Source organism: Ambystoma mexicanum, chromosome 8, assembly GCF_040938575.1.
Source record: "Ambystoma mexicanum isolate Mex_15411 chromosome 8, UKY_AmexF1_1, whole genome shotgun sequence".
NCBI lineage: Eukaryota > Metazoa > Chordata > Amphibia > Caudata > Ambystomatidae > Ambystoma > Ambystoma mexicanum.
Genome location: NC_090929.1, coordinates 229,149,056 through 229,169,664, shown reverse-complemented (window position 1 = coordinate 229,169,664; position 20,609 = coordinate 229,149,056). Strand labels below are relative to the sequence as shown.

At 44.3% G+C, this 20,609-nt stretch overlaps 1 protein-coding gene across 5 annotated transcripts in view; it reads left to right on the top strand.

The window, feature by feature from the left end:
- The window catches only part of RABGAP1 (RAB GTPase activating protein 1), a 3,038,993-nt gene that overhangs the window by 1,922,674 nt on the left and 1,095,710 nt on the right, over positions 1-20,609 (top strand). For all 5 annotated transcript variants that reach the window (XM_069609645.1, XM_069609642.1, XM_069609641.1 and 2 more), the window contains one exon: positions 15,052-15,165. In XM_069609645.1, coding sequence (XP_069465746.1) covers positions 15,052-15,165 — 114 coding nt within the window. The remainder of the gene's footprint in view (positions 1-15,051; positions 15,166-20,609) is intronic.

Here is a 20,609-nt window from a genome sequence, read left to right as displayed (position 1 = left end):
GCTGCCACTGACCACTGATACCCAGTGTATAATGGAGGAGAGGGGGGGGCTGCTCCTCTTTACACTTAGCCCAATGTACAACAATTAATGACTATGGAGCCTGCAATGCACCTCCTAGGAATGTGGCTCAAACTTCTAGGGAGGGGCTTAACTTCCAGCCGAAACAAGATCCAGCCCTTTACAGCCACCCACTGGGGGTTCCGTCCCATGAACTAATATCCCCTCTTTTATCTAATCTGCCCATTAGCCTAAATGTTGCACTAAAAACATTGGCAGATACGCAGGACAACTTGGGCGGGGTGCTTACGGGCCAGCAGATGACCTTTAATGATCTAACGAATAGTATGTCATTTTTGGAGGGATTCGTCAGGGGATTGGCACCCCAATACGTCCTAGCTAGACAAGATAATGAAATACTGGAGGGGAATACTGCTGTCATTAGCAAATCTTGGTGCCAAGGTCACGTTAATTCTCCAACAGTTATCCATGCGGCAGACTACACAGCGGGATACTACGCAGGAGTTAACTGAGTCTATGGCTGTTAATGAAATGGTTGTCCCTACGCATCGAGTTGAGTTTCTCAGTGTTGAGATTCCACACGATCTGCATCCCATGGAAATGCTGTACAGTCCTACGGCCTTAGTGGAGGCTGTGGCATTTTTGGACAGGGCACAGACGCAAAATCGCCCCGTGCCCCCCACCCTGGACGCATCCCCTCAACATTTAATTATGAAAACCTAAAAGATCAAGACAGAAGACTGCCACATAGAGGCAAAAAATGCACGAGTACACAATCATATGAAAAATAAAAAAACATGCCTGCTGTTAAGTTGAAGGAGCGTAACTGAAATCTGAAAGCCATACGTCTAATAACGGGGAAAGAAAAAACTGACCGATTTCGATCAACAGGTAGAGGAGAAAATCGAGATTATATACCTATTGCCTTCAACGAAGTCGATGTGCGTAGCTTGTGTGATTGCACCTAGTGACGCTCAAGGTAAACTACCATCGGCTTTGGGCTTGGCAGTTGGGCACGAAGTCTCTCCAAATGCGGTAACAGGGCGAGCAGGTAATGACAGTGTGGTATCTTTCCCTAACCGTATGCAGACCAACCGAACTAAGATTACTACTTTTGTTAAGATCACATGTACCACTCATGCTCGTACATCCACAGGCTCACAAACTTCAGTTAATCTGATGGCCAATGGTGCCGGGTGCGGGTCTCCTCCTGATCAGACAGATTCGCTACCGGCTCCATCGACATTTACCCAAGTCATCGATAACAGTTCCTCTAATTTTGAGATACTGCTGCTCATCCAGAAGTCACAGATGGTATCAGCGGCTCCCAAGGATGAACTTGTAGTTCCCATACATCCTGAACCCCTAATAATAAAGGGGGAGGCTATTCGATGTGCTTTGAAAATAGTTGGTTGGGTTATCAGTAATGTATCAGATAAACAAACAAGGCTTAATCAAGCATATTAACTATCTTTAAGCAGATTCCTCTTCTGCAATCTATTGCTACAGATGATATTGATGCCATCACACTGCCCATATCTGATAACCAATGTATGGTCAGTTTCTTCCATTCAGAAATTGTAGCTAAAATGGTGTGGGGCCAGAGGGAGAATTTATCATTTCTGGGGTATGATCTGACCGGATTGAATGGTACTACTTATGCAAAAATATTTTTGTCTTTCAAAGCTGTAGAGTACCCCCTAGGGTGCTCACTGATTCTATCTCACTGGCGGCTGGGGATGTATTGTCAGCTATTGTAAATCTCTTGTGCACTGGACAGGATTGGTCATGGATACAATCTGTTGAAAAGATCAGACAAGGAACAGGGCATCCATGACAGTATTAAGATCGAGATTATCTCTTGGAATTCGTGTGGTGGGGTGAATTTACAGAAACTAATGGCCAAACCCTGGGGGATTGCCCTGTATCTACATTTTCCAAGAAACAATGCTTTTGTCTCCCTTTGAACAGGAGGGATTACCCATTATCTCTAGTCCAGCGTTAAGAGGGGTTCTGGGACGACCTAAAGGGGGCCTTGCAGTAATTATTTATTGTAATCGCTGGATCAACTGGGATTTGATCTTTCGTAACGAATGGCTGCTGCCGATTAAATTAGATCTGGGCCTGCGACAGCAGCAGTTACTATTGGTTAACTTGTATTGGAACCCATCTACAGTAGGGTTGAAGTCTATACAGGATAGTTTGCTTTGGGATGGAAAATGAAAACGGAATAATCTTAGGGGGCGATTTTAATTCTTATTGTACGCAAGGCTCTTCTTGGAATGATGTCAAGGCTATCCCCTCTAACTTACATTACAATGTGCATCGGGTATGCGTTGGGATCTTTTCCTTCTGGAATGGGATATGGCTCTGTTGGACTGTGGTCCATTCTCCAACTGTCCAATGTACACATGGAAAAGAGGGGTTGGCACGTCTAGGATCAATTACCTTTATATTTCTAATGACTTATGGCCCAAATATGCTCACTTGAATCACACTAACATTAACGTGGGTGATCATTTACTCTTCTCCTTTTCCCTGACACTTCCTTTCCCCGTTTTTGAAATTAGACATAATCTTGTGGGGACTAGTGTGTCTGGGGAGGATGCAGAGTTATCTGGAACAGAAAGGCGGTCGCAAAATTGAGCAAGCTTTGACCGACTGTCTGTATTATTCAAGCTCTAACACCACTCTATTTTGGAGCGAGTGAAGCTCAGGCCAATTTTGCTTTAACCATCATGGCCTGTGTCAAGAGTTGCCCAAGAATGCTCCTCTGCTACTGGTGTGCACACTGGATATTTGTCCGACAGTAGAATTTTGCTGTCGAAAAGACTCAAACGCAAGAAGTTGGCTGTTCGGAAAAAGGAGCGTCTGTGCAAGGCGGATTACTCTGCTGCTAAAACTAAAATCATTCAAGCATACAAAAATCTGGTGAAATCTCTTAGGATGGAATCCTATTTTGGTAATCGCCAGTGCACACTGAATTATCTCTGTAATGGCACGGATTATACATTTTGGTCTACCATCAATCGGACCATGAATTGCCTGATCCAGGTCTCTGCTTGGGTTGAACACTATAAGAAGAAATTCTCCCTGCCCGAATCTTTTCAGGACTTCCGTGCCGCTGATCTGTGACCTGTGTTTGAGGGTATTTGTACCTGGGACACAAATCACAATATTTGGGCTATCAGTTAATTGAGGCCGTCTCGTGCCCCGGGCCCCAACGGCATTCCACTTTTTGTCCTGAAGGAAGCCCTGCAGCTTTGGTCTGTGCTTTTGAAACCGATGTTCGACCACATATATTCCAGCTTGTTGGGTTCAATCTATTATCATCCCGATCTTTAAAAAGGGAGAGCCCCAAGATCCCAATAACTGTAGGCCAATTTCCCTAATTGACGCTACCAGCATAGTCTTTGCTATACTCCTCCTGAGGGATCTTTATCAAGTAGTGAAAAGATCTAATCTCCTTAGTCAATTCCAGGGGGGTTTAGGCAGGACTTGGATACCACACTTGACGCTACTGTCATGGCCCAGTATTTATAGCCTCGCTGGATATGTCAATTTCTTTCGATCGGGTAGCTAGATCTAGGCTTTGACATAAACCTCTTGAAATGAATGTTCCAAGAAAGCTGGTGCAGCTTCTTGCCCCCCCCCTGCATACCAACACATCTCTCCGCATACGCCTGACTAAGGAAGGGTCCTTGTCGAGAGTAATCCATTCTGAAGTTGGGATGAAACAGGGCTGCGATAAACTAAATCGCCAATGTGATCAAGCACACCATATTTAATTGAATAATGATGTTAACAGTTAAATTATTTGGAGCTCCTGTGGCTCACTTGTCATTAGCTAAAGTCAGGAGTCCGGGGGAGAAAATGATGACTTTGGTATTAAAAGTCAATGTAATCATGCAAGCGATGGAATGCCCATGGTTCATGGTAACTCCCGTCCCCTGCACACCAGAGAAATAAGTTAATTTTCTACCCGGCAAATACAAAATTGGTGAGCATAAGTTTATATTTATTGCTCTCACTTGCCTACCCATAACATAGACACTGAGAAATCTACATGTTGTTTGAAATGGCATTTATACTTAGTTACCTATATTTCAGGGAATCACAGATCCTCTGATGATACGTGGTAACTTTATGGACACGCTTGGTAAACGTCCGACACAATTTTGCAGAAGTGAACACCTGCCAACACCAGGTAAATCGGACTCTACCACTCATAAAGATAAATATAATTAGTAACATCAAAATACAGCAGCACAGTAATTTGGTTCTATACTTTACAGGTATTAGAATGTCCCAATTATCACTACATTCAAACGCCTGTGCCTATTACTTCACATTGGTAAAGAATGGGAAGTTGGAGAATTGAACTATTGACACACAAGCAGGAAGAAATCAACTGTTAATGACTGTCAGTATAAGGTTTTGCTCCTGAAGAAGCCATTCTCTCGAAACGCGTTGAGCTTATTAATCTAAACTTATGATTTAATTGCTATGTAGTATGATTTAAATGTATGTATTTTGAAACAACTGTGAAGAGACTGAAATTTGTATGACTAGGAATACAATATAATTTTCTTTGAAAATATTTACTAATAAACTCTGAGTTGAAGATTAAAATACATTGTTGTGTTTAAAATTAAGAGATATAAATGTGTCGCTGAACCATAAGATATGTAATCCAGAACATAAAAGAAACACTGTTCACAAAAATCAGAACCAAATTTGGACTGGATTTTTCCAGTACGTACAGGTGTGCAGGGGACGGGAGTTCCCATGGACCATGGGCATTCCATTGTTTGTATGAAACAGGGCTGCATTTGGCTGCGATACTGTTTAAATTGTACGTGAGTGATGTGTAAGGTTTGTGACAGGGACCCTCTATCTCGCCAGAAAGGCTGGGCAAAATTAAAGTCGATTGGCAGGCCTTTGCCGACTATTTCATTTTGTTTGACAGAACCTCCAGAGGCTTACAATCTAAGATGGATTTATTTTTTGATTACGCCTTGGCTAACAACCTTTTACCAAACGCATCTAAATCAAAGGTGTTGGTGTTCTCCAGGTGTAGAAAAATTGAAACCAAACATTGGGTGCTGGGACCTGAAAATGTCGAGCAAGTTCTTGCAGTAACCTATTTGGGTTACTTCACCAACAAGGCCACAGCAGATGCATGGAAAAACCGTTTATATGATAAGGCGAGTAAATCGGTCTCTCAATTGAAATGTCTGTTGAAAAGGACGTGTAAATTCTCCATCCTAACAATACGTCGTTTTTATATAGCCATAGTTGAACCAGTGATCCTGTATGGCCTTGACATGTCCCTATACTACCTCTGCGACTTACTCAATACTATACAGGGTAATACATGGAAGGGAGGTTCTTGGTCTTATTCCCAACGCTGTTATTAGACACAAACTTTGTCTCATCTCTTTGAAGGCACGATATATGTGGAAACAACTCACTACTTACAGAAACATTTCCAATCCACCTGGGAAATTTCTCTACAAGGTTTTGAACAAAGCTATGAATGTTGAGTCTGTCTCTTCTCTCGATTCCTTTTGATTGAGGATTCAGGGTGCACTTAATGCAATTGGGTTGTCAGTGACTGATCTTATACAACGGCCAGGTGCTCTTAAAATGAGCCTTTTTAGGCCAGATTGGGTCGATACAATCGACATTATTGGAACATATTTTTCATATGTCGATTACTCTCACTTTATCCATTCTACACAATGTATTCCACCCTATCTGCAACATTTTCCCTGTGAACAAATACGTAGGATCTACATGCGATTCAGGCTGAACTTGTTCTATATTAAAGAAAGGACCAAGCATTGGAAAAATTAGACACCCAATTTTCATCCCTCTAAGAATTGCAGATTTTGCAATACTAAAGATAAAGCAGCAAAAACATTAAAACATTTGCTTATTTTATGTCCAGTTTTGCTAAAACCCGGCTTTCCTGTTTTAAGGATATTAATGGTGATAGCTCTGAAGTGTCAATGAATTTATTTTGGTGCAGACTAATGTGGGGAACCAATGTTTCTTTAATTCTAGCCCTGAATATCTTTTTGAATATTCTTCTAAATGAACTGGAAACGAAAGTATGATTTTATGAATCGTTGCTAGAATATCTAAGTTTTGCTGTTGTCTTTTCTTGAGTGGGTTGTTCTCCCTTGTACTCTTCGGTACTCTTTTCTTTCGTTCTCTTTTTTTCCTTCTTTCTTCTTTTTCTTTTTGGCTTCTGATTAAGTATACTTTTTGACTATGATCATTGATGTTGTGTAAGGTTTCCTGTAAACCATGAATGCAACAATAAAAAAAAAAGGATTTGGCATCAGATTCAGAGTCCTGGGAGTGGACACTTGTCTGGCAGACAACCCGAGCAGGCTTCTTCAGCAGCAAATATGAGTGGAAACTGAACACATAAGCACACAAACAAATTTTCAGGAAACAGGGCACTTCAAATGGAGACTTATTGGCAACCAGAAGAAAGGTCCTCAGGCAATGTGCTGTGAATGACATGGCCTGGTATATTTGCATAGGCTTTCCCCCCGAACACCTCTATTACACCAGATGGTGTGAAGTAAAAAAAAACACCACCCAACTCTAATTCTTAATGCACCAATATGGCACCCACTACATACGGTGGTGGATCCTGCGATCAAACTTCAGCCAACACACATTCTGTTCATACAAAAAAAAGCAACCAATGACCACCCCAAGTCTGCAAACTGAATTTTCTAATTTGGCTGCTGAAGTCATGAAGATTGGTAATTTACAGCTACAACCTAGAAGCATGGACATTAGGCAGGTATACAAACAAAGCACATGTACATGTCACTTCAACAAGTGGAACTAGTACACAAACAAATCCATTAACCCCATAGAGGTCATTGAAACTGATGCAGTTACCAGTTACTAAATCTGTTAGATTTATGATTAGTCTTTAACTAAAGGTGCACTTGGCTGCTTTAACTGCATACACAATATCCCAGCACAAGGTCATAGTGTGGAAAATCCCAGTGTTAAAAGTCTTCATGTGTCTTTTCTAGTAGAGGTTACATCAACAAAAAGAGTAAGCAAACTATAAGCTTTGAGATGACAAGCTTTTAGTCACAATTCACAAGTACATGGTGGTGTTCAGCACACACCCACACTTTTCCCCAAAATACATGTTCAAATTCCATTTAAACCAATCCATTGAACTCCCAGTTTTCTTCTAGAAAGCTGAATCAAGGGTGGAAGATTCACCTCAGAGACGAGACACTCAAGGCACGTTGTAATGTTCTATATGGATAGAATAATTTCCATACAAAAAGGCATTCCTGATACCAAAGCTAGCATTGTCACCCTTTCATCTTGCCTCACTGCCATCAAATCGTGGATGACTTCTCACTTCCTTACTCTAAACCCCGGAAAGACCGAAGTCCTTTTCTTTCCCGCCAATACTCTTCCATCCCTGTTTCCTCCTCCCTCTATCCCCTTTCCTCCCTGTAATCTCTTTCTCCTCTACTGCTCACAATCTTGGCCTTTACTTTGACTCTGATCTTTCCTTTGCCCATCATATCTCTCTCACCCCATGTGCCTGTCGATTCCATCTTTACAACATATGTAAAATTCACCCTTTTCTTACCTTTTATGCCACTAAGCTTCTGGTCTCTTTGCTAGTCTTTTCTCGACTCGTTTACTGCTCTCTTATTCTTTGGTCTTCCCTCCTCATGTTTTGCCCCTCTCAAATCAATCTATCACTCTTCTATTCGATCACTTAGTTGACTGTCTTACCGAGACTCAATTTGCTCTGCTCCTGACTCTCTCGGGTGGCTTTCTTTTCCCTCTCAGTTCAAATCCAACTTCCTTTGTCTAGTGTTTAAATCTCTTCATGGTCTTTCCCCTGTTTACCTTGCTTCTCTTCTCTCATTCTTGTTTCCCATCTTTCCAACTTTTTGCCCCCCTCTGCTGGAATCTCCTTCCTCTGTGTCTCTGCTCTATCACCTCCTATCCTCTCTTTCGCTCTTCCTTAAAAACTCACTTACATCAATCGCCCACTTGATTGTCACCGGTCGACTCTGAAAACCGCTTTCTACTGCCATTTTAATGTCCTGCTGATTTCTCTTTGAAGTGATTTAGCTAAAACCGCTATATAAAATATAATAAAAGAGAAAAGAAAAAATTGTAAGGTGGATTGTGCAGTGCAGTTAAGAATACTGTATATTAACACAAAAGTCTTTAATTGCAACTCCCACAGCACGTTCCCATGGAGGTATAGGAGATACTCTACCATTTCTGACTGACATTCCTCTGGATGCTATCTTCAAATCACGCTACATGGGCATCTATGCAAACATCTACTAAAAACTACTGTAAACAAGGGTAGCTTCTCGAGTCTGCCTTTTTTCTGCGGTGACCTGCACATCCACTGCCAGCAACACAAACTACTTGCTAATCTATGCAGAACATGTGAATCTAAACAGATTCACAAGCCTCAGAAGACCAGCATTATTTACCCAGTAATAGTTTTTCTGGTGCTTGTAGCTGTTTAAAATCACATGACCCTACTGAACGTCCCTGATGCTAGGTACACAGAAATGAGGGGTACTTTACCTCACTAAATGAGAAGATATTGTGTGCAAGCAATTTGTTTTTCAACCAATACCTGGCAACTCTTGCCCACTGCATTGCCATTTTCTGATCAAATTTCCAGTGCTACGCTAACGACACTCAACTCTTTTTCAGGCTGCCCTCGGCCACCTCCTCGCCTTCTCTCATCTCTGATTGCCTAACTGCCATTCAAGATGGGTGTGCCACCAATGATCTTTGTCTGAATGCCAGCAAGATGGAGATCCTCCTCATAAGTACACCCTCACCATCCTTTTCCCTCCCTCTCTGACCGGCCTCCCTTGGCCCTCCTCCTACCCCCACCTGCGAGGCTAAGAACCCCGGGGTCATCTTTGACTCCACACTTTCCTTCTCCGCCCACATCTCTGATGTCTCTAAAAAGTCAAACTTCCTACTGCACCTCCTCAGAGGTACTCTGCATTTCCTCTCCTTCCCCCCAGAAACTCATGGTCTCCCAACTTCTGGTTCTCTCTAGGTTAGACTATTGCAACAGCCTCTTTCTAAATCTATCTGCCTCTACTCTCCACCCTCTGCAACTAATCCAGAACAGGACTGCGAGATTTGTCCTTGGCCTCAAGCCCTGGGATCGTATCCCTCCAGCTCTGAAATCTCTCTATTGACTCCCCGGGGATGCAAGGGTTAAATTTAAAACCCTCTACATTTTCCACAATGCTTTCGGGGGCCTGGGTCAAAAATACCTTCAGCTATCCCTCTGCAAATACCTCCCCTCTCGAGCTCTTTGCTCCTCTACCTCCAACTCCCTCAAGGTTATTCGTTTTCAAAGAAACAAGCTGGGGGTAGATGTCTGTCTTCGGCTGGGGCCTCCCTCTGGAACAGTCTCCCTGCCACTCTAAAACTTAAGGAGAACCATCTCCAGTTCTGGGAGCACTTCAAGACCTTCCTCTGATCTGTTCTCTCTTGGCACCGTGCACCTGGCCCACCCTCTGTCCTCCGGGCCCAGGTACCTGCTCACTCACCCTCCCTCCCTCCCGCACTGCCTCCGGGCCACACCTTGCACTGGGGTCTGTATCTGTACCCGTATAGTCCCCCCCCCCCTTTTTCTTCTTGCACTTATCAGACCTACCCTGTTTGCTGCCTTAAACCCAGCACTTGCTACTTGCTGGCTGCACTACTACTGTTTTTTGCCTTCATTATTTATTTATTATTAATTATCTGTTTCTCCTTTGCTCCGCACTTTCCACTTCTCCCCCTTCCATGCACTTTCCCCTCCCCTCTCCCATGCATTTGCACGTTCTCAATGTCAATGTGCCTAGTAAGATCGTTGTTTTGTTCTCCCCTTTTCCCCTCCCTTGCCTTGTCACGCTCAGAAACACTTGTGTACGAGCGCGATAGAAATAAAATATAATTATCAATATCAATAAGCACACAAACCAAAGCTTCTACCGCCAATGCTATGTTCTTTGTTTCAGAGAAACCATCCAGTGGTATGGGTGCCAAGGGGCACAGTGTTTATTTCCAGAACGGCTGCAGGGATCAACTGACTCCATTTTAAAGTGCAAAAGGGTCCATTAGGGGGTGTGAAAGTGTTGGGTGGCCAAATTAATAAACAGGATGGAAAAAAGGTAAGTAAAATATCTCTCAAGTTCTTGAGATGACCCTCACCTGAAGTCAGTGTCCACTTCCTAAAATGTCTTGGTGCGGGTTGGTTTGTGGAGATCCTGAATCCCCCAAGCAGTCTTTCCCTGCGGTGTCCCAAAATAGTGGGGGCTTAGTACCTGGGTGCTAAGTGTCCACTGGCAAAATCCTTGGTTAGGGTTGTCACCTTCATGTGTCTGCCGATCTGGATGAGTGCATGTTTGAATAATGTACGTTTGTTCATTACTTGGAAAAAAGTAGTGTTTGCCCTGGATGCTCTCCACACAGTTGAATGAATTTGCATTTAAAGAATTGCAATTACTGACATCACAAGCAGGACACCTCCTCCCACCTCCCCCCCCAGTGTTATTCTATTCATAGCCCACAGGCCTGTTCCTGTAGCGGGCCGTCCCTTTAGTTACCCTTGCTTTAGATATAGCTTCCAGCTATAATAGGGACCACTAATCAGTGTTATATAGTTAATTTGTTCCCACTTAGGACTCTTAGTTTTCACCTTAATTTTCCAGACACTTCACTTAACCCCACACAGCAGCTGCCCCCATCTCCTCCATTCTATCACCAACATGGAACAGACTCTGAGTTTCTCGGAAGAACTAATCCACAAGATTATTCAAGGCCCTACGCTGTTCAACATGGAAGGCGCACAACACTACTTATCCTCCACAGCAACAGGAGACGACCTACTGAACCCCAAGAAATTCTTTTTTAGAGCGTAAGTGCATGGCCATTTTCTAAGGGAATACCTCAGAGCTAATTTGGTCTCACTTGGCCTTCTAGTTTGCAATGAACCAGCTTTATTTCTTGATGATAAAGATTATATGCTAGGATTTAGCAGAATAGCTACCAAGTGTAGCAGGGATCTCATGGTGCTTACAATTTCCCAGCGGATTCATCAGCCAATATCCAAAGAGCTCAAAGCGGAAGGAACTAAATTCCTGAATGACGAAACTTTTGGAAACACTTGTGACAAACTTAAAGAAATAGACAAAACTCTGGACACATTCATGTCCAATACATTGGAAAAAAAAACATAAACTGGCTAAAGACATTAAAAACTTTAAACTTGAACAAGTATATCCGTATTTGTCGGCGGAATACAAGGAAAATAAAGAAAAGGAAAGGTTAATGAACCGGACAGGGCCAACAATAGGCAGGTGCAAGACGATCTCCTTCTGGGACACTTCCAGCTATGATTCCTCAGGAGATGATCAAGCAGCGACCAGAGGAAGACAAACTAATCGTGGACATTTCCAGCCACCGCCCATGATGCCTTTTTTTTATAGAAGGGGGTGCCAGGGGAGGCTACTAGGGCCCACCGCTTTTGCAACCAATGCTTTCTACAACTACCCGCAGTGGAGGGGCCCGAACCTGAATAGGATACGCAGGAGGTATTAGAAGAAATACCCATCTTTAACCTATCCGGTATCACACTGACCAAAGATGACAATTCCTTACTGGCTAAAGGTCTGTCTTTTGTCCCTACCAATCACACAGACTGGTTCAGATTAGACCAAGAACTAGCTGACTTCTACAGGACCATTAGAAGAAAAATCTACTTTAATGATTAGGTTAAACCCATCCAGCAAGAAGACTCTGGATTTAGGATTAAGTCCGACTTTATTCCAAGAGATAATGAAATGCCTCCATCCATCTTGACTTTTGAGAAATGTATTAAACAAGAGATGAAAAAAGTCCAAGACAGCTCACCTCAAAAGAGACATAACCTCTCCTCGGGCGAACGTAAAGCCCTCAAGGGACTAGCAGATAACAAATCCCTTGTAATGAATTTGGCAGACAAGGGAGGAGGGATCGTAGTACAAAGCAAAGACCAGTATAAGAAAATTGGCATGGCATTTCTAAATGAAGAAGGGAATTACAAGAAATTACGTAATCTCCTGAGCCATCCCACCACTATGAATACGTGAGGATCCGAGATATCTCCATCCTAGTGATTGTTTTCCAACACTACCCATTACAAGCCAGAAGGCGCCCACTCTAGGTGCAGCCCTTTTTAAGGTCAGTGAAGCACCAGAACTGTGAAAACTAGTTATTACCTTTTATTTGTTGTTTCTGTGTTTATACTTTCAGTACATCTATTTCACTAACTGCACTCTGCAGTACTTTTTAAACACATCTTTTAATCTACCTCCCCATCACATCTTGTAGGGGAGGCCATGCCTTGGCTCCAGAAGAAGGCTGTTACTTACTCAAAGCCGAAACGTCTGTGTACTTCTGCACCATATGGTGCCCCTGTGTCCCACTTTTTGAACTTTGGATTATGATTCATTTTCCTGATGTCGACCTACCATAAGGTCACCCTTTAGCCTGGCTTTGGTAGACCTACCCAAGGTCTCTCACCTAGATAAGCTACAGCATACACGCTTTTTCTGGTTGTTAACATTGGATAAAGATTGAAATGTACCTATAGGATACCAACATGTATTAGAATATTTTCCATGTCTGTGTATTCCTGTTTCTTTTTGCTATGTGTTGCATTGCTTCACAATAATTTGATTTTTTGTAGTAAGTGATGCTTTTGTGTACTATTCCTTTTGTACTCACTGTCCACTGTTGTTCTCTACCATTTTAATTGTATACCTTTGCAGAGGGAAATAGCTATGCTACCCCCCGACAAAGAACTATGGTTTAACTTCTATAACAGAAAATTGCTGTTCATAGAATACTCAAAATAATAGAGACAGCAATATAAAAAGCTGAACCATATCACCAAAGTAGAGTGCATGTTTGAATAATGTACGTTTGTTCATTGCTTGGCAAAAAGTAGTGTTTGCCTTGGATGCTCTCAACACAGTTGAATCAATTTGCATTTAAAGAATTGCAATTACTATCATAGGCAGGACGCCCCCCAGTGTTAATCAATGTTGATTGGATTGAGCTAAGTCCCCAGGATAGCAGATGTTAGGTGGTTGGCTGACAGGACCAACCCTAGGGTTTCATCTATCTTGAGCTTCAGTGGGTCTTGACAGGCTCATCGCCATGAGGTTGTGCCTCCTCACATCATGGACTCTTCACCTTCATATCAGGGACTCACCCATAACCCAGTCACACTCCCCTGTAGTACCTTCTTAAAACTTCCATCACGTTCAACAATCGATGTCAGACTCAGCCTTTCTGCTGTCCGCCAACTTCCTCCTGTTAATTTTTGCACAGTTGTTTTCAATTCTCCACCTACCTCCTTCAATTTCTGTCCAACAACCTTTTGAACCTCTGCTTGACTCTTCCAATCCCCTCCGATAATGACATCTTTAAACTCTCCTCTACTTTCCAGATAGTAATTTCTCCTGTAATCCTACTGTTCGTCCCACCTCCAACAACTTGCATCCTATTAAGCCTTCCTCACCCACTCTTCTCAACCTCTTCCAACCCTCTTGATGTTAATCTTTCATCCTCTAATACTCTTTTCCCAACCTCCTTTCTGCTTCTACACCCCATTGTCCTCTCCACTTTTTTCTCCCCCTGTAAGGTGTTTGCATTTCTCCACTACGCTCTGCTGCTCCAGCTTCATCTCTGCTCCACCCTGCTCCTTCTCCAACACTCTCTGAACACCGTCTTTTTCCCCACTCCAGTAACCCACAAATTAACTGTGTGGTGTGGCTTCTCATAATGGCATAACCCGTCCCCCTGGGCTTGTTTTATAATCAGCAGGCTGCATCTGTGACTCTAGGAGAAGGCCCCACTTTGATTGGCTGCAGCAGCTTCCTTCTTGCGGACCCAATGGGGGTGGGCTCAGTGAGTCAGAGGCTAGAAGAGACAGGGCGGCCATCTTCATCTTCACTAGTCTGCCCTGCCTCTTCATGGCTATCTGCTGCTCTTACTCCTTGTCTGTTTCTGGATGGTCCTCTCCTGCTAATGTGGCCTTAGGTGCTGTCCTGTTTCCCCCAGGTTGGTCTGTACTTGATAAATTCCTGGGAGAGTGAGGAAGGCAGCAATGTCAATTTTAAGACTGGGAGGGACACACTTTCTCCCCTCTTAGTGACATGGTGTTGGAGTTCCCTTGTGCTGTCTTTCCCAGAGTTTGAAATGCCCTTCTGTGGGTTGGCCTGCTGTGCCCTAGAATCCTCCTGTTCCAGTAATGATGGGTATGGCCTGTTTTTCTTCCCGAAAAAATGTGAACTTTGTGCGATGTTGTCCTTTTCATCTGATCCTATGGGGAGACTCATAGGAGGCCTGGGTTGTGGAAACATTCCTTCGTGTTCCTGTAGCTTTTTTGGCACTTGTGTCTGCGTTGCCACCTATGGTCTCTTTTTGTATCCTGGTTACCATATCTGGATCCAGTCCAGGTTTTCGCCTGGACCCAGTGGGGAATTCTGGGAGTACTAGGGCTTTTTCCAGTTCCTTCCCCTATTGAACTGGACAGTTGGTAATGGGGTAGCAGAGTGGTGGTTACCATGTGCCTTGCTACAAGAAGAGGGTGCTGCGGAGGGTTTTAGGCTCAACCAGGTAGCCATCTCGGAATCACAGCAGGTATCATGTCACAGTACCTACACATGCAGGGTAGTTATAGTATGGCAGAAAGGCCCCAGTCAATGCCGACTTTTACTTTGACAACTTGTAATACTCCAGAGCAACATCTAGATGGTGGATATACATAGCATGCGATTCTAAACCAAGCACCGGAAAGGCTATCACTGAATAACGTTGGTCATATATGTATGTGTATTTAAACAGAGCTGTGATTGCAGTATGGCCTTAAAGTATCTAACTGTTATTCTATATTGATTAGCTATGTAACATGACAGTATATTATGTTTGTTTTGCACACAGGAATCTCCACAAGACAGTGCAATAACCAGGGATATCAATCGAACATTCCCAGCTCATGATTACTTTAAAGATACTGGAGGAGATGGCCAAGATTCCTTATACAAAATATGCAAGGTAGGGCATACTTGATGTGGGAATTGTAATTGTGCACAGAATGGGTACCATCCAGTATGCATAAGCAAAGTACCCTATATCTGTATCGTACGGTGCCGTCCAGTTTGTCATTTCCAGGAAACTACATGTCTCTGCATGCCCGAAGTAGAAAACCGAGAGACCAGCCAAACCGAATCTCTGCAGTGGGGGATAGTATCTGCGTACCTAAACTGGCAATGTCCTGAAGGGGATCCGCTATGCGAGACAGAGCAACAGATCATAACAAAGGCGCCTGCATATATTCGGAAAGCTCTTAGCTGCTTAAAGGCATTAGCTTGCCTTTTGCAGAGTCCTGAAGGGGATCCTCAGCCAAAGCAACTGGCTAATAAGCCTGCAAGGCCCTCACAAAAACTGGGACTAGAACTGCATTGTTCAACACCACTGACCACCATTTAAGAATCCAGGCAGATTCTGGGAAAGGGGCGGGACTTATAACCCTTGTTATCTCTTTTGCTGATTGTATTATCTCCCGGGAGGTAAGCTCAGCCAAGATAGGCCTGGGGAACCAGCCGGCGAGGATAGCCAATAGGCGGCAAAGGGAAAGGATAAAAGGAGACCCAGAAGTTGGGGGTTTGTTCGGATGAGGTCAGAGGAGGCGGAGGTAGACCCAGAGACCAGCGTGGAGTAGGATTATTTGGGTGGTGTACAAGGTGAGTTTGGGGGGTGGGGGGGTTCTTAACCCTGCATGGGAAAGACTGAAATTGCAGAAAGCAGCATCTGGGAAGGCCACTCCCCACAAGGTCAGTCTATTGCCTCCACATCTTTCCCTCTGTCAATTTGAGGGGCAGGTCCCCCTGCATTCCCCTCAGCTGCATGGCCCCTCCCACACAATCCTATCGTACCTACCTCACTTACCTCATTAGGCTCCTATGAACTCCTCTGGCTTCCTTTTAGGACACGCCCCATAGGGCTGCTCTAAGGACTAGGCCAGTAAGGTACTGGCCTAGGGCGGCACAGTGGGGCGCAACAATAAGACAACAGAATGTGTACAGACTACACAGCCGGTCTGCTGTTGTGCTACTTCTCTATTCACTTTAATGCTCTATACTTTGCATTTGCAACATCAAAACTTTACACTACAGCCAGGCGTAACTGGCAAGGGGGCAGAGCCTGCCTGGGCCCAGTTCTTATGCTTGAGGTCAAGCTGGGTGCAGGCACTAAAGTGCTGTGGATGTGCTAGCGCCTTACCACAGACCACACATGCAATGGTCTTGCACTGGGCCTCAGAGTTGTCTGCTGTCTTGCCTTATATGTGATGTGAATTAAATTCACATGGGAGTCAGTGTCCGGAACAGTGCTGCCACGCCTCTAGCCCTTTCTTGCTAGCCTCTTGCTTTTAGACAGGTCTGCTCTCAGGTGCATACCGAATAAAGCCGAAGCAGGAAAACATGATCCAGCCAGGTAGCGTCATACAGCAGTAATTGCAAAGGTAAAACGAGAAGGACAGGCTATGTTTGGCCAGCAAAGGATGGAAGGGATGCTTGCATCCAAAAAAATGATTACATGCTAACAGGAAGTAAAGCTCAGGCACAGTTTTCCATTCAGGTCAATGATGTCCTACAGCCTCAACCAGTTACCCATAGGCCTTCAATACCATGCCCTAATACACGTGGCAGGTTTTAAGTCCCTAATGTGTTACATCAGTGATGCAGGGTTTTATCTTGGGAAGAAACCTTTTGAATAACTGCATCTTAAGATGCCTTAATAATGAATGGGTAGCAATGCGTTATACTGCATTCAAGCTTTTGTTTTTCTTCTTTTTTTTTTGTAAATTTTTTTTTTTTTTTACTACACTCCAAACTTAACCAACATGTAGGACATTTCTGTGTACTAGCTTCTTGGTACTACATCAACATGTTGCACATTACAGTCCTCCCCCTCCCTCCCTGTTAACTCGAGCACATACTTCAATGCCGCAAAGTTTGTTTATTAGGATTTATCTCCTTCACTATTACCAGATGTATCGCCTTCACTAGGTCCGACATGGGAGAGTCCCGACATCGTGGGCACCATTTGTCTCCATGCTATCAGGGGTCCTGCTTCCTCCTCCCCTCCTCTGCTGACTGTTTCGTACCGTGCCACCGTCTCCCCCTCTGCCCATTTCAAGAGGTCATTCCACCACAATCTAGGTCTTTGAGCTGCTTTCCAGCTCATGGCAATTCTCTGTTTGGCCAAGATGTATGCCAGGTCTTTCAGTTTACTGATATGCTTTAGGTTACGTGGTCTGAGGAATCCCTCCAGCATGCATGCCCATACTGAATCCACCCTTAGCTTGATCCCCTTTTGGGACAGGCGTTGTTTGACTTCCTCCCAGAATCTTCCCAACTCTGGGCACGCCCAGAACATGTGAATCATCCCGGCATCCACCTCCCCACACCTGGGGCATTTCTGTGTCACTGTACTTCCAAACCTATCAATTTTATGATACCTCTGGGCTCTTTCCCATTGCCAACCCTACATAGGTTCTCCCGCCTCCTCCTCCCAATTCCTCCTCAGTTGGAGCAACTCCTTGTCCACTCTGGCCATCAATAGTTCGTAAATGTAGGAAATTTCTTGTCCGCCCTCCGAGATATTGTACATCGTTTCGATGACCGTATCGGGTAGTTCTGCTAGTACTATCTCGGGCCACTTTTCTTCCACTTGTTTGATGATTCTGGTATATATAATGTGTTGTCCTATGTGTACTCCGGTTTGCTCCATTATTTTTTGGAAGTCTAATACCTCCCTCTCTTGCCATATGTCTCCCAGGGTCGCGAGGCCCACCGGTTCCCAGAATTTGCGGATCCCCTTTATCATTTGCTCGTCCTCTGCGCATAGTGCCACCAGTGGTTCCTGCGGGGAGCATGGGGTCAGGTTTCCCACTACTTGGCACGCTTTGCGCCAAGTTTTCCAACCTAGTGCCAGCAATCTCACATGTCCATGCATTTCTGATTTAGACAGCCATATCAGTTCTTTTAAAAAGAATGGGGCACAGTCCCTACTTAGCAATCTGGCCTATGCTGTTTCCTCTTCCGACAACCATCTGGCCACGTACTGGAGCTGCCCCGCTAAGTGGTATATCTCGAAATCCAACAGGTTTATGCGCCCTCTATCATACGCGTTCTGCAATTTCCATAGGGCCACCCTGTTTCTGGTATTATGCCATATGAAGCTCCTGCATAAACTCTGGAGTTTCGTGAAAAAGCGTTTGGGGGGCATATATGGGATATTCGTGAAGAAGTGTAACAGCCTGGGCAGGACCACCATCTTGAGCAAGGCCGCCCTACCCACCATGGCCAGGGGGAGTTTCACCCAGAACCCCATGCTGTTTTTGATGCCTTCCACTGCCCTCTCCTCGTTGTATTTATATTTGTCTGCAATCGTATGGTATACATTAATCCCCAAGTATCTGATTGTTCTCGTCTGCCAGGGAATCTGCAGGATAGGTAGGTTCCCCTGTGGGACCCCCCTATATCTCCCCAGGGGTAACATGCATGACTTTTTGGGGTTTACTAGTATGCCCGAGAGGGTCGCATAATGCTCTATCACTTCCAGAACATACCGCAAATTGTCCTCTGGGAAGCGCAGGTATAGCAACATATCATCAGCGTACAATGATATCAAGTGCGGTCCCCCTCGTGTGGACCCCTATCTCTCGGTATTGCCGTCATGAGGAAGATCGGTAATGGTTCTAATGCCAGGATATATAGCATTGGGGACCAGGGGCAGCCCTGTCTTGTGCCCCTGCTGAGTTGCCATTTATCTAAAATTATTGCACCCGTTTTGACCCTAGCTGTTGGGGAGCTGTATACCATCTTCACCCACCTCAGACCCTGGTCCCATCCCGTATTCTTTCAGGGCTGCCGTCATCCAAGGCCATCTCACAGAGTCGAAGGCTTTTATTGCATCCAGCGAGACTATTGCCATTTCGCTGAGGTCGCTCTCTGTCTGTTCAATGATATGGTGGAGTCTCCTGTGGTTGTCGGATATATTCCTTCCCGGGACATAGCCAGTTTGGTCGGGGTGTATGAGTTGGTTAATTACCTTTTTAAGTCTGTTTGCCAACACTGCCGTAAGAATTTTGCTATCTTGGTTTAACATAGATAGGGGTCTGTTTGACTCGCATTCCGTGCTTCACTTACTGGGTTTGAGGAGCATAATAATCATCGCCTCCCTTAGGGATTCCAGCAATCTTCCCCTTTCAAACGCCTCGTTTTACATAGCCAGCAGCGGGGGGAGCACTTCTTGTCTATACGTTTTTTAAATTTCGCTGGGGAGCCCGTCTGGCACCGGGGCTTTGCTAGTGGGGAGGTGCAGTACCACTGTCTCTAGTTCCTCTATCATGATTGGGGCCTCCAAGTCCTCCCTTTCTTCCTCGCTTTATTTGGGTAATCCTATGTCTTCCAGTGTCTCCTGAATGTCCCATTCTGCTACCTCCTCCGTGTCTTCATAGAGGTGTTTGTAGAACCTGAGGAACCTCTCGTTCACCCCCTCTTGGTTGTTCCAGATCTGGCCTTCTTCTCCCGTTATCTCCCTGACTACTGGTCTTGGTGTCTCGTTACTGCATTCAAGCTTATATACCGTTATATGCCCTTTGTAATTGGAACACTGGTATTTAAGAGGACCAAATACTTGAATTTGCACTACATTATTTATTTGTATTTACTCAGCTAATTGTTCCTAGGTAGGCGGCATACTGTAAATGTGCTTCACAAATCAAATGCTGATCAGTGATTCTACAGCTAGGTGCGAGCCGTCCGCCTTTGCTTGACTTTTTTCCTTATGTCGGACCCCCATGCTAAATGAGTGATTTGTTTGTGTTTTCTGTGGGATGGTTTTCTTATGCATTTGTTTTCCATTGTTAATTCCTGTAAAGGAGTCCCTACTGAATTATGGTTAAACAAGGGTGTGAGTGACAGGGTGGAATAACACAATAACACTAAGCATTTCAGTGTGCTAGTCATAAACAAATACGTGAGAGTTGTAAAAATGAAATGGGTTGAGCATTGTGCTATGAAGCACAAAGGGATGGAACTGTTGAAGCTGGCATCACTTTATCTGTGCATGAACTATGGACGTAAATGACCCACGGACAGAGCAAAACTGCAGACATATGAGATGACGCCACAACCTCAGCCATTGTAGGGGAGGTGGTGTAGCGAGAAAGCAGATTGGTTGACACACACGCACACCTCACTCTCGCTCTCTCTCCCTCTCTTTCTCTCTTTCGTGCCATTAGGAAGTCCATTGCTTATGTAACCGGCTAAATGTATCAGACTGCCATTTCAGTTTAGGGCTCATTGTGTAAACCTAGCTTTTCTGCCCGGCTTCCCTATTCGATCATTTGTTGATGAGCTGTTGGATTCATCAATAGGATTCTGGCCGCAGTTGAAGCTCCATGGTACAAGGCACTATTAGAGCCTTCT